We start from the raw sequence: 26,103 nt of genomic DNA, 5'->3' as shown, positions 1-26,103 counted from the left end.
TTTTAAGAATAAAAAAAAAAAAAAAAAAACTCTTGGTTACCTGCATGGAGCCCAAACAGTGTCTTGTACAGGTGACTATAAAACTTCAGAGGGTCAATGTTGAGAACATCACCTTTTAATAGAACAAACAAATAATCAAGATTCACTCAATGTATGGATACATTTCTTCTAGGAAAAGGCAACTGTTGCAGATTTAGTGACCATGTAAAAGAAAAGCAAAAGAGCAACAAAAGACAAAACGTGCTGTTTAATGGCAAATTCAACATTTTTCACATACATGTTAAAATCAGAATTATTTGCTAAAAAACGTATAGCGCTCAAACATTTCAAATTTTCTGAAAACAGGGGCCCTAAAGAATAAAATGGTGGCTGCAATTTTTTATTTTACCCGATATTTGCATAGCCATTTACCCAACACAAATTTTCAGGAGAAGACACACTAAAACTGAATTTTAGTGCACACAAATATTACTAATTTAATTGTAACATTGAAAAGATAAATGTTGAGTCTAGCAAATATATACAAAATATGTCAAAATGTAAAATATGGGGGGGGGGGGGGGTGGCGGCCGCGGCATGAGAGTGAGAGGACGTGTGGCTTAGGTGCACCCTACCAACAAGGATTTTAGCCACTACTCTGCAACTCATGCCGTCTACACCCGCATTGATCAGATATTGATGGACCAGTTCTCCCTGGAGACTTTATCCTGCACGTCAATAGGTTCTATCACCCTATCAGATCATGCCCCAGTGTCCCCATTTGTACATCCACTGTCCTCTGACACCAGGTCTTGGACCTGGCACCTGAATGAGAATATTTTGGATGATAGTGGATAAATTCTAGCAAGGGAGGTGGGAACTCGGTACCTACTCATTTTAACAGGTAGAAGAGTACTCGTTCCACTAGAAATCTTTTGAATGTATTTGTCCAAATCATCCTCAAACAAACGTTCCCCATGAAACAGAAAACCAGCTAAAAGCTTTTTGCATGGTGCCTCGGTTGACAAATTCTTCAGCCACAGGATTCTACGCATATGCACCAACAGGAACGAGAGGTCTGATGAATAGAATCCTTAATAGCGTCAACAGCAAAGCATAAAGCTTTTGGTAGATCGGCTAAGTCTCGAGCTTGCTGAGCAGGAACTACCCTAAGGACCTGTTTCACCTGATCCTTTAGGGATTGACAAATGCCAATTGCTGCCACAGCAAGCTGAGTTACAGCACCTGCCATAGAAAAGGAGGTCTTCAATAAAGATTCCAGTCTTTTATCCGTTGGGTCTGTAAACATCTGAACATTATCTACTGCAGGGGTTGACAAATTTGCTTGGAATCTAGGAGCCAGCTAAAAAAGTTAGGAGCCAGAAAATGCGCCCCGTCGCGACGAGCTTGCTCGCAGAAGCGAACACATACATGAGCAGCGACCGCATATGTAAACGGTGTTCAAACCACACATGTAAGGTATCGCCGCGATTGGTAGAGCGAGAGCAATAATTCTAGCCCTAGACCTCCTCTAACTCAAAACATGCAACCTGTAGAGTTTTTTAAACGTCGCCTATGGAGATTTTAAAGGGTAAAAGTTTGACGCCATTCCACGAGCGGACGTAATTTTGAAGCGTGACATGTTGGGTATCAATTTACTCGACGTAACATTATCTTTCATAATATAAAAAAAAATGGGGATAATTTTACTGTTGTCTTATTTAATTAAAAACAGTAATTTTTTCCCCAAAAAAGTGCGCTTGCAAGACCGCTGCGCAAATACGGCATGACAGAAAGTATTGCAACAATCGCCATTTTATTCTCTAGGGTGTTAGGATAAAAAATATATATAATGTTTGGGGGTTCTAATTAAAGGGAAGAAGATGGCAGTGAAAATATTGAAAAATTACATTAGAATTGCTGTTTAACTTGTAATGCTTAACTTGTAATACCAACGGCCACCACCAGATGGCGCCAGCTTACACATCTGGTGGTAATAACTTGTAATACCAACGGCTCACCACCAGATGGTGCCAGCTCACCAAAAAAAAAAAAAAAAAAAAAAAAAATTTTTTTTTTTTTTTTTGTTGCCCCCCCCTTCCAAGCCAAGTCGCCAGGACCCTATTTCTAGTCGCCATGGCGACCTGGCGCCCGGGATTTGTCGACCCCTGATCTACTGGACAAGTTAGACTCTTATTCACACAAGAGATAGCAGCCTCAACTGCTGGCACACTCCATTTCTTGGCAAATTTTTCCTCCACAGGATAAAGCACTGAGAATTTATTAGGAGGAAGAAATTTTTTATCTGGATGACCTCAATCCTCATATACAAGCTGCTCTAGCAAGGGATGGACAGGAAACGCATGCCGGGCCTGCAGGGCTTTTAAGGAACCCAAGGAAGACAGGCTTTCCAGTTGGCTCTGTTAAAGGCAACTTAAGTGCAAACCGTACCATTTCTGTAAGGGATTGCACCAGCAATTTTTCCAGACTGAGAAGCTGAAAGGGGTTCCTCTGCGGTAGATTCTTTAGAAGAGGAGCCATCAAACTGACCCTCTTATTTATCCCCTGAGGGAGACTCATCCCCTACCAGCCACTGCTGGTCCATAAGCTGAAGAACTGGGGTGGGGTGAGGGAGACCTAGCCCGCTTTGTTCCACCCTGGGCAGAAAAAGAGATTAGAGACGCTAAACGCTCTTCCAACCCTACGAGAGCTGAAGAGAGTACATCCTCAGTAATATAGGCAGGGGTCTAGAGGCAGAAGTCTAGAGGCTGGGGATGGCTGCAGCACCTGACAGCCCCGATGACTCACCCTGATAGTGGTGAATAGTGGAGGCATGACCAGGAACCTCAGAGCCTGATGGTGACAGCTTTGGAGCCTTCTTTGAGGAATTCACTGCTGTTTTAGGAGCTTTAGACCTTGAATACAGTGCCAAGCACAAAAGCCGAGATACCAAAAAATTGTTTCAGCCTGATACTAAATAAGTGTGTTACTAGGGAGTGCCTGCATCGATCACTCACTTGCCCCTCACCGCTGCTGTGTCCCTCCGTCAGCTCCTGTTTCCCCGAGGCTCAGTTTATCCGGAGATGTAGCGCCCTACATGTGCGCCGTGCGAGAAACGTGAAGGCCGGGTCACATATGCTTCCCCTGAAGGGGAAAGAAAATAAGCGCTGCAACTGCCCGCAGGACGGGAGGGGGGACTGCACCAACAACCAGCTGCCTGCTGAAAATACCCCTTGAAATCACCCAAACGGCTGACAAGCAGAGGAAGCCTGCACAAACAAGCCTGCTTGTTGCTACACACCCTCTAGCGGTGAAACGTAGGCATGACACATATACATAAAGAACAACTCCACAAGCAAACTTAAAAAGTTCCTTAGGAGTCTTCACTTATCTTATCCCCACAGCAAAATTCTGCTGAAAAAAAAACAGTCAGACCCAAGCTTCAGCCCATCATGGCGGGCTTTGTAAAAGACCTTCAGGGACCGGGTTCCTAGAAAAAAGGGTTTCCACTCCCCTGGACCTGTACCACACTCTCCGGATCCAGCTCTCCTAAGAGAAGCATTACAGGCAAAACCTTGCTATTCTCATCCAAGGCCCAGGTATCATCCACTTTGGCCTTAACGGCACTTTGGATGGATCCAGCTGAAAAATATGCTTGATCCTAGAGGATCCTCCAGCGAGGTTCTTCAAAGCATTTCTTGAACTGTGACCAACACCCAAGACACTGGCAAAAAAACTGGAATTGGAAATGACGCTGAGCCACCGTGAAGCTTTGATGTGACCGAAAGATCGGCACATGCAGGTAAGCATCCTTTATGTCTATAGACGCCAGAAAGTCGTCCTTCTGGAGCGCGGCGGCTGCTGACCGAACGGATTCCATCCGGAACGAGCGAACCTTTAGGTAAACGTTTAAACCCTTTAGGTCCAAAATTGGTCTGACATCGCCGTTGGGCTTTGGTACAACAAACAGATTGGAGTAGAAACCTAGCCCTTGCTCTTGGGCTGGTACCTCTACTATCATGCCCTGGCAAAGCAGACGATCCAATGCCGCTAGTAATGAGGCCTTTTTGATCGGATCGTATGGTACCCTTGATTCCTGATAATGAGATGGAGGAAACTTTTGAAATTCTAATCTGTAGCCTGTGGCCACAGATGACCGGACCCATTTGTCGGGGATGTTGGCTTCCCAAACCTCTGCAAAGAGACAAAGCCTTCCCCCCACTCGAGCGAGTGGGGGCGTCCCTTCATAAGGCAGACTTAGGGGCTGGCTTTGTTGGCTTGCGATACCATGGCTTCTTGCCCCCAGGAGCCTGTCCCTGTGACTTATTGTTAAAGTTTGATCGTGCAGGAGGCCGTCGATACTGCCTGGACATAGAGGGCCCCGGACCAGGGGAGGGCTGCCTTTTAAAAGCAGGACCCCGGAACTTCTTTTTGACTGGTAAAAGGGTACTTTTGCCACTTGATATAGTCTGAATGTATTTATCCAGATCTTCTCCGAAGAGTCTTCCTCCATGGAAGGGAAAGCCTGCCAGTAGCTTTTTACATGGGGGCTCGGCCGCCCAGTTCTTTAACCATAAGAGCCTTCTCATATGCACTAAAAATAGTGACAGACGAGATGCCTGCTGGATGGAATATTTTATAGCATCCACCGCAAAGCACAGAGCTCTGGGTATATCAGCTAAGTCTTCTGCCTGCTGAGCAGGAATTTCCTTAAGCATTAGTTTTGTCTGGTCTTTTAATGCCTGACAGACCCCAATTGCAGCTACCGCCGGCTGCACCACTGCTCCTGCCGTAGCAAAGGAAGCCTTTAAAAGTGTTTCTAGACGTTTATCAACCGGGTCTTTAAACATTTGTATGTTTTCCACCGGGCAAGTCAATGACTTATTTACACAGGAGATGGCTGCGTCCACAGCTGGGAGCACCCATTTCTTAGAAAATTTCTCTTCCATAGGGTAGATAACAGAAAATCTCTTAGGCGGCAGAAAAATTCTGTCCGGACGTACCCAATCTTGGAAAATTACTTCCTCTAAGAGAGGATGGACCGGAAAAAACGCATTACTCAAAGGCGCTTTCAAAGAACCCAAAGAGGATACTGCAGGAGCCTGGGGCTCTGGTAAGGGCAATTTGAATGCTGATCGGACCATGTCTGTCAAAGACTGGATCCACAAGCTCTCCGCTTGGGAGGTTGAAAATGGTTCTTCAGTAATAGATTCTTAGATCTCTGAACCCTCTAGGTTCCGGTCCAACTGATCCTCCTGAACTTCCTCCGGAGAGAGAAATTCAGCATCCGAGGATATACATCTAGGCGATGGGGATCTAGTCCGCTTTTTGCCTGGAATAGAGTTAGCGATCATAGCTGCTAAACTCTTTTCTAGCCCCCCTAGGGTGACAGCTAGCATGTCCTCTGTGACAAACACAGGGTTGGGTGGATCTGGACCAGCCTCAGCACCAGACCCCCCTACTGGCTCATCCAAAGCGATCCCTACTGGGTTAACAGGTGGGGAGAGTACTGGCATAGCCGGATTAACATCATCAGAGTCAGAGGGGGAACCCTTCTGTTTTTTGGAATTTTTTGTACCTCTTGATCCTGAACCCTTGGGAGCCATGATACAAAACCGAGGAACTCTGCATAATAACAACAGAGTGTTGTAGCCAGGAGTGCAAAAAACAACAAGGTTTAGGGGACAATAGGACCACTAATGCCCAAAAACCGGTGGGGCCCAGTATTTTTATTTTAAGTAAAAAAAATGTTTTTTATATATATCTGCTTTTCAGAAAAAAATACTGGCCCACCACAATTTTTGCCAGTATCCAATCTGCTGAAGAGGGGTTTAGGCTTAACAAAAAACTTTTTTGGAGCGAGCTTCAACTAGTAATACCCTCCTTGCGCCACCGGGTGTCCTGCTCCGCCGCTCTGTGTCCTCCTCCCTCTCTGCTCAGTCTCAGACTGAGCAAGAACGCAGCCTGCCGCTGAGGGCACCACCCCCGTTCACTGACGCTCCACCCCTAGAGAGCCTGCCGTCGAACCAAGTCCCGCAGACCGCCCTCTTACCTGCTCCATGCCGCAAGACGTTTGCATAGCAAAATGGTCCAATCTTCCACCATCTCCGTGGATAACGTACTAGACCTTCAGGCACTGGGGTCCTTAGAAGGAACCGACTGTCCTGGATCTATACAGCACCCTGGCAAACAGGAAACTTTTGGCTTCCAGAAAAGCTCCAAGTCCTGGGCCCAGGGTCCAGCCCTCTAAAAGAGAAGCATTATAGGCTAAACCCCACGGCTTGGGGCCCGGGTACTGTCCACCTTAGCACTGAGGCATTCTGGACAGATCCGGTTAGCCTGCCTTGATCCCAAGGATGTGGAGGCAAAGCTATTCCATGACCTACACCTAAGACACTGGCGAAAAAACTGAGGTACTCCTCCTATGGGAGGGGGTTATATAGGGAGGGGACTTCCTGTTTGAGATTGCCAGTGTCCATCACCTGAAGGTACTCCATATAACCCGTATAGTAATGATTATGCCGCTCTGTGTCCCGTGATGTACGAGAAAGAAAGATCTATTTATGTATTTTACACAGCGTCCTGTTTTGGAATTGGGGTTGTACTTCCTGGTGATGCACTAACAGCAGCACCACAGCAGACAATTGCAGACTAGATGCACTGAAATGTGAACAGATTTCTGCCCAGTCTCTCGCTCATCAGTCCTGAATAATCTCTTTTCCACATCAGCCCTGACCGCTCCTCTAGAACTGGAATGCTATTAAACACCATTTTTTAATAGCATTGCATTGCTGTTTTGCATTGCTGTTTTGTCTGCCGGGTGGATTTCTTTTATATGGCTTAGCAATCCCTGAAGCAATAATAATAATAAAAACAATAAAAACAACATTTGGCAGACAAAACTAATCTAAATTAAAGCAGTATAAAAGTGGGAGGAAAATCATATCCCCCCAATAAAAAAACATGCAGGTGCTAAAGGATAAAATGGTACAAAAGGCCTGCATTTGCATATCCACACACAACCTGAACAGGAAGAGATCACCTGCAAGCCCAAATGCTGACACCAGCAGTCTCCCAAACAGTAGACCAGGAATGAACATCTGAACCACCAGCTGTAGTTGGAGCATGCGCAGTTAACACGCAGCTCGCTCGCGATGCTTATCCACGCCGCTCGCTCTATCAGATGGGGGACCCATCTCGCAAGAACAGTGCTGCCCGCGCTCACTCAATACAGCAAGGGGCGGGTGGTTTTATCAAAGGGGCGGATATGATAACTACAGCTGATGGAACAGATGTTCATTCTCTGAGATTTCCGTGATCTCCGATTGCGCATGCGCAGTCCAGGCCGGGCACTATGTGATAGGGGACCCATAATGATAGGACCCCGGGCCAATTATAAGCCACTATTGTCACAAGGGAGGAGCACAGGAGCAGATGAACAGAGATTGAGGTGATCATGTGCAAGTGTGTTCAAGTCAAGGCAAGTATGTGCTAATGTGACAAATGACCCAACTACTTTGCATTGGTAAAGGAAGGGTTACACCAGCTCTTTATGTTCATGTCTCGCAAGCCTACAACTGACCTCTGCAACAAAAGTACACATCTAACCGAAGGCACTTTACTACATCTGAGTAGCATACATTCTGTTAACGTTTGAAGAATACCATCTGCATTATAGAACTTTAGTTCACATACCTTGACCAGAAAGGACATTAAATGCTGTCTGAACACAGTGTAGGCTTTCCCTGTAGCTGAGATCCTAAGGAGGAAAGCAGAATATTCATCATAACCGGCTGTAAAATTGTGCAGAGGGCACACTGATCTCTTCTTTACAAGGTTTTTAAGATGTGAATCTTGCTGAAAATTTACTGCTGGCAGGCTTGTAAAACTTCATAAAGCTGGGCTTTACCTTCAATGTGAATGTTCTCTTGTTGCTGAGAAGTTTCAAGAATTTGCCAAAGTCCACCCTGACCCATCAAAGAATCCTACTTTTATCTCAAATTAAATCTTGGAATACATAGTTTAGCTGCACTAAGAGACCTTAAAGTTCTACACTAGGTGCGAATGACAGGCTTACAGACCAGAGGCAACATAATCAGTACATGCCCCATGCCTTTTTTTACTGCTCTGCTTTGTGATTGGATTAATTATGTCCCATATGGGAGGTTCAGAGTTGAAAATGGGGTGCAGATCAGGTTCTATTAAAGCCCAGTGGGAAAGAGTTTTTACTGCTGCCTGTGAATCCCATGGGGTTGTTCAATTTTACAGGCAGTCCGAGTTACGAACGGCCTCAATTCCAGCTGCTTGTGCTCCACGCTGGTCCTGGATACCTTCGAGCAGCCATCTTGCCACATCCCACACTGCAGTACTACATGTACTGCATGGCCAGAAGAGCCCCAGAAGTGCCTGGAACATCCCACATCCATGCACAGGCGGAAGTTAGACTTCCAAGCAATGTTCCGACTTGCACACAAATTACATGCACACTTATGAACAAACCTACAGTCCTTATTATGTTTGTAACTCGGGGACTGCCTGTATTGAGCATAAAAGGATTATATTCTCTGTTTTTATTGCGGTCTGCTCCCCCATCAGTTCTATCAAACCTTTCCTCACTTCTAATTCTACGATATGTGCGACATCAGGAGCGAAGAAAAATCTTCCCAATGGGTACAAAGACCGCTATAAAAACAGCATGGGTTTTAAACCATCTCCATAAAAAAAGCTTATGTTGGTATTTAGAAAGTTTGGTATGAGCGCTAATCAATATCTGGTACAACACTAAAATCTGCCTGCTTTGTTCACAGAGAAGGCATTTAGAAGTTTGAGAATGCAGGCCTCTATATCCATACACATAGTTTAAGCCCTGCCAGTATCTTCTCTGCCAGTACATCATATACAGTCCAATTTGGTTGATACATACTGGTAGTCCAATTTGCATGCATCACAGCTAATCTAAAACCTTTACTTTATTTTCAGCAGTTCTTTCAGTGTAATCATCCACATAAAACATATCAATCATTGCAGAGTATTTCACTGAAGAGTAATCCTCAATCTTTGATTAAACACAGAGAATCCATCGGATAGTAATAATCAACCAGTCATTAGAAAAAAAAAAAAGCACAACATCACACTGCTAATAAGATTTTACAAAGACTATAAAATAAAGGCAGACATAGCTTGGCTTTCATCAATCTCTTGGGCGATTAATTTTAACAGTAGCCAGCATCTCATACTGGGACCAGAAATCAAATATTCATAAATATAAAAGGTCCCCCCCTATCAATATATAATAAATCTATCTCAGTTGTATACCCCAGTGGGTGATTTTTACCCATAGGTAGGCTTACCTGTAGGTAAAATAAATATCTCCTAAACCTGTATGATTTAGGAGATATTCATATTCACGTGTGTGTGTGTGTGTGTGCGTGTGTGACAGCAGGTGTGAGGAGAGGATACTTGCCCTGTGTTATGGGGCTGCTACATTAGCAACATGTTACACCAAGTGAACGTATCCTTTAACAGGCAATGCGAGTCCTGCCTGCATCTGGCTGAGCTTTTTAGTTTTGTTGAGTACAGTGCATGTAGTTTTACTAGTACAAGGTCTTGATGGGAGGCACTTCGTGAACCAGCAAACTGGATAGAATGAGCCCTATGCATAATATGTGGTGCAAACTCTTCCAGTGATCTTTTAGGACAGGCTACTGTAAAAAGAGGTGAACCAATCGCACAAACAGAATTTACATTTCTTGGGGTGTTCTATGCATAAACATTGCACAAACTGCACCAGTATAACATGGTTTCAATGAAGACACATTTAATTTTATTCTAAGTTTTAGAAATTACTGAAAAGTCCCTACAACATTCCCTGGAAGCAAATTTAAAGGACTGCCTATTATTACACAGATATTCCCGTTTCAAGCGGAAATTCCCAATAAGAAAAAAAAAAGAAGAAAATAAACACTTACACCAGAATCAATGAGTTTATGGAGAACAACCAGAAGGTCATCAAAAAATTCTATATTTATCAGGTGTGCAAACCTGAAAAAAAAACCAAAAAAATAAAGTTACAGTTGATTGATAAAAGCAGAAGTTCACTTTTTCAAAAAAAATTAAAAACTTTTTTTGCAGGTAGAAATAAAAGTAGGGCTGCAACCAACGATAATTTTCATAATCGATTATTGTTTAATCGATTAATCGGATAATAGCCTTTAAAAAAAAAAAAAAAAGCATTTAAAATTTTTTTTTGGGCCAAATTGTTGTTGGGCAGATTGCAAAACACAAATTGCCCCCAAACACACATTGCATGCTTTTCTGCAGCTTCTCCATTGAAGTATATTGAACCAAAAATAAATAAATAGCACCGTTTTGCGTTAAAAAGTCCTTGCCCTTTCCAAATACGCAGCAGCCGAAAAAAAATCATGGATGTGAACGTGTCCCATAGGAAAACATGTAAATTAACTGTAGTGTGTTTCTGCAAAAAACACCAAAAAACAGAGGTGTGACCCAGGCCTGAGATGTTTAGCAACATGATAGGGTTAAAAAAAACAAAAATAAGTACAAATAATCGCTATGGTTAGGGGCTTTTTTGTTTACTGTGGGACAGTGAAAGTAATATTTACAGTAGCGATTTGCTTTTTTGTACTATAAAAGGCTAATTTTAGTTTTTTTAACCCTATTATGTTACTGGCCGATTAATCGATTATGAAAATTGTAATCAATTAGTTGTCGATTAATCGATTAGTTGTTTCGGCCCTAAATAAAAGTGCATTTTCTTTTTTAAGGAGCCTGCAGAACATTGCATCTGCGATTAGAAGCATAGCTCAGCATAGCTGTCTGCCCATTCCTTGTAAGGACAGGCAGTTACCTGAGAGCAGGAAGATCAATGGACTACTGAGATGCTCACCAGTACCCTCGAAGCTCACTGAAGCCATTGGCTGCAATGGCTGATGGTACTTGTAGGCATTAATTTACCGGAAACTGAGTGAATGACACAGCCATGTGGGCGGAACCCTACATGGCAGCGCTGCTTTCAAATGGTGACAGCGGTTGTAGGAAGAAGACGCCCGGCATGCTGTCATGCTGTAATACGTGAAACGTGTCAATGTAAGCTTAATGTATGGAAATGTACACAAAAGGCAGGAATCAAGCCCAAGTTGTGAACAATAAACACTGGTAAAGTAATTGGAAGGTTTCCTGCAAAAACAAAAAAATCAGTCCACCTGATGAAGGGCGAGTTGGTGTTGCTGCTGAAATGCAGTGGCTGTTTTGTATGACTTTTTGCCAACAATTAAAATGATCTTGGTCTCTTTCACCCAGTCTTGTACTCTCTGTATTTCTAGGTACCCATTAAGGAAAGACTTGCTGTGTGGGAGCCACCTAACCAAAGATATTGAGCTTGTTTGAAGTTTTCCTTCATCTGACTGCACATCCAAGTCTAAAGGTTCCCAGCACCTCGCTGAGTATGTTGTTCTGGAGTCTAAATATATAGTCGTCTGTCTGAAGTTCAGCATCACCAGTTTTGTTTTTTTTACCTATGACTAATGCGATGTTTTAACCACTTAAGCCCCGGACCATAATGCTGGTCAAAGACCAGAGCACTTTTTGCGATTCGGCACTGCGTCATTTTAACTGACAATTGCGCGGTCGTACGACGTGGCTCCCAAACAAAATTGGCGTCCTTTTTTCCACACAAATAGAGCTTTCTTTTGGTGGTATTTGATCACCTCTGCGGTTTTTAGTTTTTGCGCTATAAACAAAAATAGAGCGACAATTTTTAAAAAAAATTAAATTTTTTGTTTTTTACCATAATAAATATCCCCCAAAAATATATAAAAAAAACAATTTTTTTCCTCAGTTTAGGCCGATACGTATTCTACATATTTTTTGTAAAAACAAAAAAAAAGCGCAATAAGCGTTTGATTGGTTTGCGCAAAAGCTTTAGCGTTTACAAAATAGGGGGTAGTTTTATGGTATTTTTATTAATATTTTTTTTTTGTTTTACTAGTAATGGCGGCGATCAGCGATTTTTTTTCGGTACTGCGACATTATGTCGGACACTTCGGACACTTGACACTTTTTGGGACCATTGGCATTTTTATAGCGATCAGTGCTATAAAAATGCATTGATTACTATAAAAATGCCACTGGCAGGGAAGGGGTTAACACTAGGGGGCTAAGGGGTTAAGTATGTTCCCTGGGTGTGTTCTAACTGTAGGGGGGGTGGACTCACTAGGGGAAATTACTAATCGCTGTTCATACATTGTATGAACAGACGGTCAGGCATTTCTCCCCCGACAGGACCGGGAGCTGTGTGTTTACGCACACAGCTCCCGATTCTCTCTCTGTAACGAGCGATCGCGGTTGCGCGGGGGGCGCCCCTATTGGCTGTTGGGAGAGATGACGTAGATCTACGTGCTCTCGCCCAGCAGAGCCGACTTGCCGCCGTATAACTGCGGCGGCTGGTCGGCAAGCAGTTAAAAAGTTGCAGACTTGGAAACATCTTGCATTAGTCTGAAAACCAATCTCATTCCTACTGGTTACTGATCATAAAAAGTGTATTGTGTACCAAGTACAAGGATACGTGAACTGGTAAGGAAATAAGCCAATAAAGCCATCTACCTATAAAACACAACATGGGAGGTCAGACGTAAAGACAATCAATTTGTAGAACCAAAAATTCATATTGATTTATGCTTGTATCTCTCAGACATTCATCTCAACCACGGAGGACACCGCTGATCACAGAATGAGGTAAAAGAGCCAATCAGCAGCTCTATACCACTTGATCAGCTGTATCCAATTACAGATGTAAACAGAAGCCAGTTATTGGCACTTCTTTCCATATGCTGACAGCATGAGAGAAGAGCTGATAAATGACTTCTCTAAAAGGGACAAGTACACTGATAATTAGGGATTATCAATGTCCTGATGATCAGTGCAGTCGCCCACCAGTGTCCATCAGTGCGGCCTTCATCAGTGCAGGAGAAAAAAAAAAAATTACCTGTTTGCAAAATTTTATAAAGAAAGTTTCGGTTTTTATTCATTTTTTTTTTAGCAACAAAAATAAAAACCCAGTGATGATTAAATACCACCAAAAGAAAGTTTTGTGTGAACAAAAAAAAAAATACCCCAAAATGTTTGGGTACAGTGTTGCATGACCGCACAATTGTCAAAGTGCGACAGCGCTCAAAGCTGAAAATTGGCCTGGGCAGGAAGGGGGTAAAAGTGCCCAGTAGGCAAATGGTTGACATATGGCATAAAAGAAGCCAGACAACCCAGCGTATATCTTTCAAATAAGCTACAGTGGAAAAAAAAAAATATCAACCTGGCCAATCGCCAGTTTTTCCCAACACATAGCAATTACCCCTTAACTAGATAACTGGCCAGAGATCCTCCCGTGCCAAGGTTTTTGGGGTTGAACATGCAACATGTTCCCAATGCAGCAGCCGCACCCTGATTCCCCCCTAGTTAGTTCCCCATACTAGCTGTCAGTCTTTGAAATCAGCGTGGCTATTGCGCAGCTCCGCCCACATGGTCGAAGCATTCATATAAAAAGCTCTGTGTATGAATTAACTACAAGTCTCGACATCCTTTGTTCATTGAGAACTACAAGCCGATAGCCACACAATGCTATGCTATTCTTACTCTTAGTGTATCTGCTTGCCTGTACAGGCACACAATTACACTGATGGGTCTGCAGGAGACCTGCATGGCACCAGCCATCTGCTGATCACTGGTGCAATGTTTAACAAAAAAAAAGAAGAAAAATGCACATGCGCCGAACATCCTTACTAAGGGAAACCGGAAGTAAAGCCTTGTGGCTTCACAGCCTATTTCATGCTGCGTGATCTGAAGGGTCCCTGCTGTCTTCTGGGACCTGTGCACCTCCCAGAAGACAGTGGGGGCATGAAGGAGGAAGGGCCGGACACTGCGTAGTTCGCCATACAAAGTGTGGCAATCTATGCCCAGAAGTGGGAGCAGATACCTGGATAAACCCGGAAGTTTATTTGTGGGGGATCTCCGCTTTAAATAAATGTACCATTAAAGTAAGAAGGTCTTCCGGGACGGTGGTGTGAGCATGGAGGAGTGAACGCACGCTAGTGAGGAGAGAGCGCTGAGTCCGTGGTGCGTTGCAGACAGGAGATCGACAGCTTCGAGACCCCTCTACCCCCTCGACCCCCATTGAAGGTTTGCGGTGAGCAGGAGGGGAGAGCGCGGCACCTGAACGACGGTTCCGACACTCTCATACCCCTATCGAAAGTCGGCGGTGAGCGGGCGGAGAGCGCAGTCCCCGACGGAGGTTCCTAACAGCTGATGTCGCGGCGGGGAAAGAGCCAAGGAAGACGCGTAGGAGATGTTCAAGCCCCCTGCCATTCATACATCACACGCTACATGACGGTGAGGAGGGGAGGTGAGCAGCAGGAGGAAGCCGTCGGAAGTAGGGCGCTGAGAAGGGAATCGATATCTGAAAGTCACCTCAAGGCTGCAGCGATAACAGCGACTCAGAAAACACTGGTATCTGTAACTTTTGCAGATTTACCGGGGATAAAAAGACAACAGGGGTCTGCTGGTGAGGAGTTGGTAACTGTATCAGAATCAGCCCATAGCCCAGCTACCTCGGTGGTTAGAGCGGTGAACAACACAGTTGACTTGTGCAATATAGGTGAGACTGAGAGATTCCCAGTGGAGGGGTGGACGGAGGTGCCCTCAGGAGCAACAGCGTGGAATAAAGGTACTTGTGAAACACCTATACTGTTACGGTCTGCTTTACTGGAAATAGCTGACAATATAGCGGGGGATATGAATAAGGGGTCTAGAGAGTATATAACGGCACCATCTGTAGTAGCACTAATGTCTGCAACCCCTATATCCCCTGCACCATCCCCACCTCTAAACCAGCGGGAGAAGGGTGCAACAAGTGATGAATTATTAAGTTCTAAGGAGAGCGAGCATACATCAGAAGAAGTCATGCAGTCTAGCATACAGAATGTACAGAGTATGCCTGATACGGGGGACACATCTGAGCTAGAGTTGATACCGGATATGCGCCAGCTAAGCAGGCTTATTCAGGCTCTCCCAACCAGAGACGATATTCAGAAAATGTTAACGTTAATGATGAATACGTGGAAAGAAGAGTTGGAGGAAGTCCGGATAAAGGTGGGGGTGGGGGAGCAAAAAGTAGGCATATTGGAGGAGCAACAAGTGGTCGTGGACTTCAGATTGGGGGTACTAGAAGAAAAGTGGGAGAAACAGCAACAACAGCTGGTCAGATTGCAGTTAAATGCTGAAGAGGCAGACAACAGAAGTAGAAGGAATAATGTACGCATAAAAGGAATACCAGAAAGTTGTGAGGGGGCAGCGTTAAGGGAAGCAGCTTTGGCCATCTTCAATAAAATTTTGAAAAAAAGCTCAGGTTCCCCTTTGGAGCTAGACAGGGTACATAAGGTCCCAACAATAAGGAACCCAGATCAGACTAACCCTCGTGATGTGTTATGTCGTATACACTTCTATAGAGAAAAAGAAGAAATTCTCAGGGAAGCATGGAAAGAAGGACCAGTGATATGGGAAGGGGCGAATATACAAATATTTCCGGATCTATGTTGGCAAACTAAAGCACGACGGCGTTTGTTAAGGCCCCTACTAGAACATATTCGCGGTCAAGGAGCCATATACAGATGGGGGTTTCCGTTGGCCGTCAACGTGAAAAAAGAAGGAAGGAACTTTAATCTAAGAGAACCGTCCCAGCTCCCAGCGCTTTTTGAATTTTTGGGGTCAACACCAATAGCAATCCCTAACTGGTTAGAGCTACCAGTCACAGCCGAAAGAGAGCCTAGATAAACTGGGGTAAGGGAAGGTTAAAAGGGGTAAGACAGCAGAGGACATGGGGGAGTTCCCCACCTTGATTCTGAAGAGAAAGAGGAGATGGAGAGACCTGTGGAAGATGACCCCCCTCAAGGGAAAGTGTATTTTTATGTGTTTTTTTTTCTCTTCCCTCCTCCCCTTTTTTCATATTTTTTTTTTTTTTGGCGCTCTCTCTCTCTCTCTTTGTCTCTACCTGACCCATCTGGGGGGGAGGCCTACTGGAGAGTATATCCTTTTTTCGTAGGTGATTCTTGAGGCTCATACCCATATCTGACTGTTTTTTTTTGGAAGATCTTATATTTTTTTTTTTGGGGGAACACTCGGACTTGGTTTGGGAGGGAAGGTACTATCCCCATGAGGGGAAGGTGATAAGTTAAGAGTGGAATATTTTTAAGTGACGGGGCTTTATTGGCCCGATCATATGTGTATATATGTGTATATATGTGTATAAATCTATAGATGTTCCCTTTTCTCCTCCTTTTGGAGGTGGGTCTGTTATGGGGGAAATAGAGCACTAGGGAAATGACAGAGGAAAGATCCTGAAAATAGGTGGGCTAGTAGGCCAGTATCTCCAGTATCTCCAGTCACTCTCTTTTTTTTTTTGGGGGGGGGTTTAAGGGGGGGGGTTTGTGAGGGGAGAGGCGGGGAGGGGGAGTTGTATTGGGAAAGGTAAAGAAAAGGGGGGGAAAAAAAAAAAAAAAAAAAAAAAAAAGGGGAAAAGAAGGGGGGTGGGGGGCGTTTTGAGGAGAACGTTTTTTTTTGGGGGGGGGGGGTTTCACTAAGCCACTATGTCACTAGAGCCCTAGATCTGTTTGATTTAAAGATCAGGGATGGTATAATATAAGACACACTGAGTCTATAAATAAGGGGAGGGGTTGGATGGGATGGGATGGGCAAAGGTATAAGGTGGTTCACTACTAGGGGAGACTAGGGATGTGGGGAAATCGAGTATTGAAGAAGGGGAAATTTTTTTTTTTTTTTTTTTTTTTTTTTTTTCTCGATTAGAGGAGTCTCAATAAAAGGCTGACACATGCACACCTACACACTTTGAAACACTAAAGGCCAATAGGCCATGATACTTTTTTGGAATAGGATATAGAGGTGGGAGGGAAGGGTAAGGGGTAAGGGATGAGGGTATAGGGGTAGGTGGGGAGGGTAAGAGTGGGTGAGAGTGTGTTGGGGATAATAGGGGCCTAATAAGAAGACCTAGTAGGAAAATGAAGGAAGAAGGAAGAGGCAAGGGTAAGGGAATGGAAAGGGGAATGGAACCTTTTTCTTTCTGTCGCCTTTTTTTTTTTTTTTTTGGTGGAGACACAAGAAGGGGGGACAGACATAAAGAGTTAAGATATGGGTTAGGAGGTTAGGAGAGAGAGGGGGAGAGGGGGGGAGCTTAGAAGTACGTTGGGGGTAACATGTTATTAGGGGTTTAAGGGGTGAGGGAGAGGGGGGATAGGGAAGGAGGGGAGAGGAGAGAAAGGGAAAAGGAATTCCTACCTCTAAATGGTAGACAGTTAGACAGAGATTTATATGTCTAAAAAGGTGCTTATATAGTATATGTATACAATTGAATGTATCTAAGCGGTAAGGTCTCTATGAAGGGGGGGATATCCCATCTCTCGTGTGCTCGACTAGAATTGAGGGGTGGAGGGGACTGAAAGGGGTAATTTAGGGAAACGCACCCGGACTTACAACAGGGCGTGACTCTCCTCGGTGCTCACACACCTTAGCCCACTAAAGCGTCTCTCCTCCGTGTGGAGGGAAGTCGGAGACGCTTAATTCATTTTTTTTTTTTTTTTTTTTTTTTTTGTCCTCACTGGGATCCTAGGGGACCAACCGGTTTGAAGGACTAGAGAAAATAGACAATTTCTTTTTTTTTTTTTTTTTTTTTTTTTTTTTCTCTTTGCTCTCTTTCCTCTCTCTCGTTTTTCCTCCCTCTCCCCTCTCTCGCCCATTTTTTCTCCCTCTTTTTGGGGGGGACTCCCTTATCTTTTAGCCCTTTATTTCCACATTGGGCACCTCTATTAGTTTCCCAAGGAGCCACGTGATTGAGATTTTAAAATGGCCAAGATCAATTTGATGTCTTATAATGTAAAAGGGTTAAATAACCCTGAGAAAAGAGCTAAATTGTTAGCAGAACTATGGAGATTAAAGACACAGGTCGTCTTTCTCCAAGAGACTCATTTTAAGAAAAATAAAAACCCAAAACTGACAAATCACAGATTTCCAATAATCTATCAGAGTTCCTCATCGACAACAAAGACGAAGGGGGTGGCAATTATGTTATCAAAGACAATTAGATGGAAGGAATTAAAGGTAATTCAGGATGAGGAAGGGCGTCTACTTATAGTAAAAGGATACCTAAACGACCAGAAAGTAACTCTGGTTAATGTCTATATGCCTAATGAAGGACAGATTGCAGCGTTGGAGAAATACATTAATGTGATTCAGTTGAATGCAGAAGGAAGAATTATATTGGCAGGGGATTTGAATATGGCCCTAGACCCTATCTTAGATACATCTAAGGGAACATCACACCTTTCATATAGCAAATTAAGTAAAGCAAAGCGTTTGCTACAGAAGATACAGGTGGTAGATAGTTGGAGGATTAGTCATACCCATGAGAGAGACTATACTTTTTTTTCAGCCAAACATAAAACATATTCCCGAATAGACTATATATTTGTATCACAGAATATTTTGCAGAATATTGTGGAGGCCTCCATTGGATCATTTACAATCTCTGATCACTCACCAACAAATTGTAAACTGGAATGGGGAGAACCTGTAGCGCGCGAGTGGCACTGGAAAATCAACGAGTCCCTTCTGAAAGACCCAGAATATGAGGAAAAAATAGTTCAGGAAATGGAAGGGTTCTTTCTTGATAATGAGGTAGGAGAGGTGTCGCCTAGCTGTATTTGGGAAACGCATAAATGCTTTATGAGAGGGATTTTAATCTCAATGGGAACACAAAGGAAACGTAAGATAGGGAGACAGATAGAAACATTATTGGGAGAAATTCGTAAATTAGAAAATATACATAAAAAAACGTTGGCTATTCAGAGTGAGGAGAAGCTGAGGCAGACACGAGAGGAACTAAATCTGTTACTAACAGACAATGCAAAAGCCTCACTAAAAAGAGGTAAACGTGCCTTCTATGAATATGGCAATAAGCCGAGTAGAATGCTAGCGAGGGCTTTAAGAGAAACGCGGAACCAAAATCATATAGATGGCATCAAAACAACAGGAGATAGGATAGTGAAATCCTCACAAGAAATTGCAAACGTATTTAAAAATTATTATACGAAATTATATCAATTAAAAGAAGAGAGGGATACAGGAAAGAGGAACAGGCAGGAGGAGAAGATAAAGGAATATATAGAGAAGGCGGGAATGCCGAAATTGGCAGAGGAAATTGGGAGAGATATGGAAGGGCCGATTACGGCCGAAGAATTCACAAATACTCTCAAAATGCTAAAGACAGGTAAAGCCCCCGGCCCCGACGGGTTTACCCTCTTTTACTATCGGACCTATGCAGAAAAACTGTTGCCAAGATTTTTAAAAGCTTATAACGCGATAAGAGAAGGACAGGGGATACCGGAGGAAGCCCTTATGGCACATATAGCGGTTATACCCAAGGAGGGAAAAGATTTAACACTATGCTCCAATTACCGCCCTATATCGTTATTAAACGTTGATCTGAAGATCTTTACAAAAATTCTAGCAAATAGAATATTACCACATATCCCTGATTTGATACACCAAGATCAGGTGGGATTTACCCCAGGAAGGGAAGGCAGGGAAAATACGATGCGGGTGATTAATGCGATCCATCTCTCCCAGGTATCCAAGAAAGCACTAGTTCTGGTATCCACCGACGCTGAAAAAGCGTTTGATAGGGTCGACTGGAAATTCTTAAAAGCAATTATAAAATATATCGGCTTGGGGGAGGGAATGCAAAGATGGGTTATGAGCCTATACTCACAGCCAAAAGCTAGAATAAAGATAAACGAGACTATGTCGGAACCCTTTGAGATACGGAATGGGACGCGGCAAGGTTGTCCCCTGTCACCAATAATTTTTATTTTGACACTTGAACCCTTTCTGAGGATGATAAGGAGGAATACCGATATTAGAGGTATCTGTGTAAAGGGAGGAACATACAAGTTAACCGCTTTTGCGGATGATTTGATGTTTTCTCTTACGGAACCTGTTTTATCTCTTCCCCCATTGCTGGCTGAGATTGCTGAATATGGCGCGTTATCAAATTTTAAAGTAAACTATGACAAGTCGGAGGCAATGGGGGTAGAGATGAATATGGTACAACAACGACAATTAGCCGCCTCTTTTATGTTTAAATGGACAAATTCTCATATTGGATATCTGGGGACTAAAATCCCGAAGAAATTAAATAGAATCTTAGAGCTTAATTTAGCACCATTGATAAGGCAAATAAAACGTGATTTACAGAAATGGGATAAGGAGGTTTTTACCTGGTTTGGCAGGGTCAATATTATAAAGATGAATGCAATGCCTAGGATATTATATCTATTACAGACACTCCCTACCAGTATACCCCAAGGGTTCTTGAAAGAGATCAGAATGAAGTTTGCGGGATTCATATGGGCAGGGAAACCAGCCAGAGTCAGAAGAGATATCTTAACTTTACCTAAAGAAAAAGGGGGCATAGGTTTCCCAGATCCACTCGCATACTATGAGGCTGTACATTTGTCAAGAGTTCTTGACTGGTGTGTTACCCCGAAGACTAAACCATGGATTCTCTTCGAACAGGCAATGATAGAAATACCGTTGGAAGGACTAATTTGGCTTTCTAAATCCATTTTACCACAATCAGTTAAAAAGCATCCAACAATAGGGACGACAATCATGGTGGTGAAAAAAGTATTTAGAAAATCAAATGATGAAACAGAAGCAAATCCTCTAACTCCGGTCCTGGGAAACCCGGCATTTATGCCGGGTGTAAATGACCCAGGGTTCGAGAATTTAAAAAGACAAGGCAAAACCAGATTGATCCACTTTCAGAAGGAAAATCGGGTAATGACATGGGAGGAAATTGAAAGTGAACTAGCTGAGGTTCTAGAACCATTCAGGCGAAGACAGCTAAGGGGTTTCCTGCGATCAATACAGAGCCAGACAACAGTGAGGACGAGTTTGTCGGAATTTGAGAAATTATGTCTTAAGGGAGAGGCGATGAGACATTCGTTATCAATATTTTATTCCCTGGTAAATGAACTTAAAGCTCCACAAGAAATAGGCTTTATACATGCTTGGGAGAGAGACCTAGGGGTAACTTTTACAGAGAACCAGAAGGGAAAAATTTTTGAGTTTAATCATAAAGCCTCTCTAGCATCCAAATATCAGGAGGGAGGATATAAGATCCTGAGCAGGTGGTATAGGACCCCGGAAGTGTTAAACCAAATTTTTCCACAAGCGTCAAATCTTTGTTGGCGATGTTTAAAAGAGGAAGGAACTCTGATACATATCTTTTGGAACTGTGAAGGAGTGAAAGAATTTTGGAGGATGGTATCTGAGGAAATAGAAGAGATAACTGAAATGTCTCTTGGAGAGAACCCAGCGGTCTACCTGTTGTTAGACATCCCTATATCAGTAGTTAAATATAAAAAATCTTTGGTAAGACACTTATTAATAACAGCTAGAGCGTGCATTCCAGCTTTATGGAAGAGCATGTGTTCACCAAGTAGACCTCAATGGCATGAAAAAATCAGGGAAATCCAATGTATGGAAAATCTTACGATGGCTCTGAGGGAACAGGAGGGGAAGTATAGGGAGATATGGGCCCCCTATGATAGGTATAGGGAACGAGGGGAGTAGGGGGGGGGGAGAGGGAGGAATTGAAAGTATTGGGGTTTTTTTTTTTTTTTTTTTTTGCCCGGACCCGGGAAGGTTTTTTTTTTTGGACAAGGGGTCCGGACATTGGGGTGGGCGAGAGGGAGATTGGGTCTCTCAATTCCTTAAACAGAGAGAGGACAGGTTAAATGGCCTGGGGGAATAGGAAATAGGAAGAACGAGGAATCATTATTTTTTTTTTTTTTAGAGATAGGTCAGGAACAAGTATAATGTATAGTGGTTTGATTGTTGGCTTTTGTTTTCTAATATGATAATATCCCTGTTCTTATGGAATTGTGAAATGAGGAAAAATGAAAAATAAAGAATTATAAAAAAAAAAAGTAAGAAGGTCTCCCAATTACCCTTCCTTTGGGTAAGGTTTACTCATGCTCTCTTTCACCAAAAGTATTTCATGCACTTTGCATCTCTATCATAGCATGTTTGATCATTGAGACTACTCTATAATAGAGTTTTCTCAGTGACACGGCATCACCAAATCAAAACATATAGATAATAGGCAATATAAGTGAAAATATATACACAAGTAAAGTGGTGGGATGGTACAGGGCTTGTAATATGCCAAGTACTTTGATTACTGTATTAAAGAAGACATGGAAGTGTCAGATCCCCATGAATGCAGAGCTTTCCCGGATGCATGCTCCCATTTTCAGCTATGTGAGATGACAGCAGGAAGCTGCCCTGGGGGCCTGAAAAGTATTGCACCCATGATTAGTGTATCATAGGTGTAATATCAGTCTCCTGCACACTATCCCTATAGCTTTCTGCCCATACCTCTGAATATGCTTTCAGTTTGAAAGCTGAAGGAGGAATGAATGGACTATAAAGCAGTAGTAGAGGGGACTTGTAGTTCATTCATTCACAGATTGCTGTGAATGAATGAAACCAAGCACTGCACAGCACATGACAAGAACTGCGGGGGGGGGGGGGGAGGCTGCCGATGGGTAACCTGTTTAAAAAAAGGTAAACTATGGGGTATTAAACCCAAAAGCAAACATTATATTACAGTTTACAAATTCTTAAATGTGGTGGCTTGATTTCCTTTATTTTCATCTGGTTATCTATCCTGCGGGTTTGTTAACAGAACAAGCTGTTCTGTAGATGTTGTAAAGGGTTGAGACAAACCCGTTAACACCGACGGGTGCTTACAATGATCAGCTTTCATGTAAAACCTTTTTCCAAGAGGCAGCACAGTGCCTAAGTGGTTGGGCATTTCGGTTTGGCAGCACTAGAGTTATCAGATTGAATCCCAATGGTACTACTTGCCTGGAGTTTGCATGTTTTCCCTGTGCCTGCATGCGTTTCCTCTGGGTACTCCGATTTCCTCCCACATGTTAAAGACATGCTGGTAGGTTCATTGGCTCCCATCTAATTTGGCCCTAATATGTGTATGTTTCAGTGCAAACGGAAAGTATTCACAGCGCCTCACTTTTTCCACATTTTATGTTACAGCCTTATTCTAAAATGGATTAAATTCATTATTTTTTCTCAAACAATTCTACAAACAATACCCCATAATGACAATGTGAAAGGTTTGTTTTAAATCTTTGCAAATTTGTTAAAAAAAATTAAATAAAATACAAAAATAAAAATAAAAATCACATGTACATAAATAGGTCACAGCCTTGGCCATGACACTCAAAATTGAGCTTAGGTGCATCCTGTTTCCACTGATCATCCTTGTGATGTTTCTACAACTTGATTGGCAAATTCTGTTGGTTGGACAGGATTTGGAAAGGCACACACCTGCCTATATAAGGTCTCACAGTTAACAGTGCATGTCAGAGCACAAACCAAGCCATGAAGTCAAAGCACAGTGGCCTTGTTACCATACTTATTATAATATTAAAGTGCATAAAAAAAGCACAAACTCAAAGTGCATTTTGCCCTTAGTGCCCAATTTTGCAGAATGAATGAATGGACTTGTATAGCGCTACTGCTTGGCTGGTGCGGTCATTTTACCCCGTAGGATCGTGACACACGCTTGGGACACACAGTCATACACACAGATATACATATATATACTGGGCCAATTTGGACAAGATCCAATTTACCTACCAGCATGTCTTTGGAGTGTGGGAGGAAACCGAAATACCCGGAGGAAACCCACGCAGGCACAGGGAGAACATGCAAACTCCAGGCAGATGGTGTCGTGGTCGGGATTCGAACCAGCGACCCTTTTGCTGCTAGGCGAAAGTGCTACTCACTGCACCACTGTGCAAATTATGCAAATTATAGAACGGTTGTGCACCTACTGAGACATTAACGGAGCATCACACTATTGCGCTTATCCCCAAACACTCTCCCCCCCCAAAGATAAATACACTCACTTTGCCAGGCCTTCCAAGACAGCAGGAAGGAGAACAGATTTTTGTGCTCTCTTCAGTATTCTGAAGTAGGTTAAAAAAACAATGTTCAATGTTTCCGTATGCTGTGGGAAAAGGGAGAAAAATACAGACAATTATTTTAAGGAACCACAACATTGTAGTTAACTCTTCCATACACTGTAAAGATTTCATTCAGACAGATAACATTACAACATGTAATTGTTTGTAATTATTGTTAATATGAAAAATATAAATCTGACCAGCTTTAAAGGTTATAAGGAGAACATTTAAAAAAGGCTAAACATGGCCAAGTTATGTAACAAATGATGACAGAGTGGAGTAAATGCATAGCTATGTTCATACTCATGCATATACAGTGAGGGGGAAAAAGTATTTGACCCCCTGCTGATTTTGTACGGTTGCCCACTGACAAAGAAATGATCAGTCTATAATTTTAATGGCAGGTTTATTTTAACCTCTTCCCTACCGAGTCATAGTAATATGACGTCGGCAGGGACCTTTCGTCCTTCATACTGGGACGTCATACGACGTCCTTGCTTTTCCTGGCCGCTAGGGGGCGCGCGCGCCCCATTGCTCGGGACCCGGTGCGCGTGCCTGGTGGGCGCGATGTCCGCCGGGCACCCGCAATTGCCCCCAATCACGGCAGGACCATGGATCTGTGTGTGTAAACACACAGATCCATGTCCTGTCAGCGGTGAGGAGACAGATGTGTGTTCCCAGTACAGAGGAACACACATCGATCTCCTCCCCTTGTGAGTCCCCCTACAGTTAGAACACACTTAAGGGAACATATTTAACCTCTTCAGCGCCCCCTAATGTTGACCCCTTCCCTGCCAGTCACATTTACACAGTAATCAGTTCAGTTTTATAGCACTAATCACTGTGTCAATGTGAATGGTCCCAAAAATGTGTCAAAAGTGTCCGATATGTCTCACAATAAAAACCGCAGATCGCCGCCATTACTAGTAAAAAAAATTAAAATAAATAAATAACACTAGAACTTTTGCGCAAACCGATCAAATACGCTTATTGCGATCTTTTTTTTTTTTTAACCAAAAACATGTATAAGAATATGTATCGGTCTAAACTGAGGGAAAAAAAAAATATGATATTTATTAAATCAAAGTGTAAAAGATATTGTGTTTTTTTAAAAATTGTCGCTCTTTTGTTTATAGCGCAAAAAATAAAACCGCAGAGGTGATCAAATACCACCAAAAGAAAGCTCTATTTGTGGGAGCTACGTCGCACGACCGCGCAATTGTCATTCAAAGTGCGACACCGCTGAAAACTAAAAATTGGTCTGGGCAGGAAGGGGGTGAAAATTACCTGTATTGAAGTGGTTAACAGCGAGAGACAAAACAAAAAATATCCAGAAAAACGGTTTAAAAAAAAAAAAAACAGATAGAAACCAGGGTTTGACAAATTTGCTTGGAATCTAGGAGCCAGCTAAAAAAGTTATGAGCCAGAAAACGCGCCCGGCTCGCACGCAGAAGCAAACGTAAACGGTGTTCAAACCACACATGTGAGGTATCGCCGCGATTGGTAGAGCGAGAGCAATAATTCTAGCCCTAGACCTCCTCTAACTCAAAACATGCAACCTGTAGAATTTTTTAAACGTCGCCTATGGAGATTTTAAAGGGTAAAAGTTTGTCGCCATTCCACAAGCGAACGCAATTTTGAAACATGACATGTTTGGTATCAATTTGCTATGCGTAACATTATCTTTGACAATATAAAAAAAAAATTTGGGCTAACTTTACTGTGGTCTTATTTTTTTAATAAAAAAAAAAAGTGTATTTTTTCCCAAAAAAGACCGCTGCGCAAATACGGTGTGACAGAAAGTATTGCAACGGCCGCGATTTTATTCTCTAGGGTGTTAGAATAAAAAAATATATATATATAAAAAAAAAAGAAGGAGGTAAAAGAGGCCATGCAGGGAGATGACAAATAATAAAATAATTTTAAATAAGAAAAAAAAGTTTAAAAAATAAATAAAAAAAAGCTATAAAAAAAAAAAAAAAAAAGGCTA

At 42.7% G+C, this 26,103-nt stretch overlaps 1 protein-coding gene across 1 annotated transcript in view; it reads right to left on the bottom strand.

Annotated features, from left to right (window-relative positions):
* NOC3L (NOC3 like DNA replication regulator) overlaps window positions 1–26,103 on the bottom strand; it is a 104,979-nt gene that overhangs the window by 46,246 nt on the left and 32,630 nt on the right. Inside the window, exons 13-16 of the mRNA XM_040362146.1 lie at window positions 24,057–24,157; window positions 9,948–10,020; window positions 7,675–7,738; window positions 41–112 (exon numbers count right to left, since the gene is read on the bottom strand). Of these exons, the coding sequence (XP_040218080.1) occupies window positions 41–112; window positions 7,675–7,738; window positions 9,948–10,020; window positions 24,057–24,157 (310 nt within the window). The remainder of the gene's footprint in view (window positions 1–40; window positions 113–7,674; window positions 7,739–9,947; window positions 10,021–24,056; window positions 24,158–26,103) is intronic.

Source organism: Rana temporaria, chromosome 8 (genome assembly GCF_905171775.1).
Source record: "Rana temporaria chromosome 8, aRanTem1.1, whole genome shotgun sequence".
NCBI lineage: Eukaryota > Metazoa > Chordata > Amphibia > Anura > Ranidae > Rana > Rana temporaria.
The sequence above is the reverse complement of the archived record's forward strand: the minus strand, read 5'-3'. Positions and strand labels throughout refer to the sequence as shown.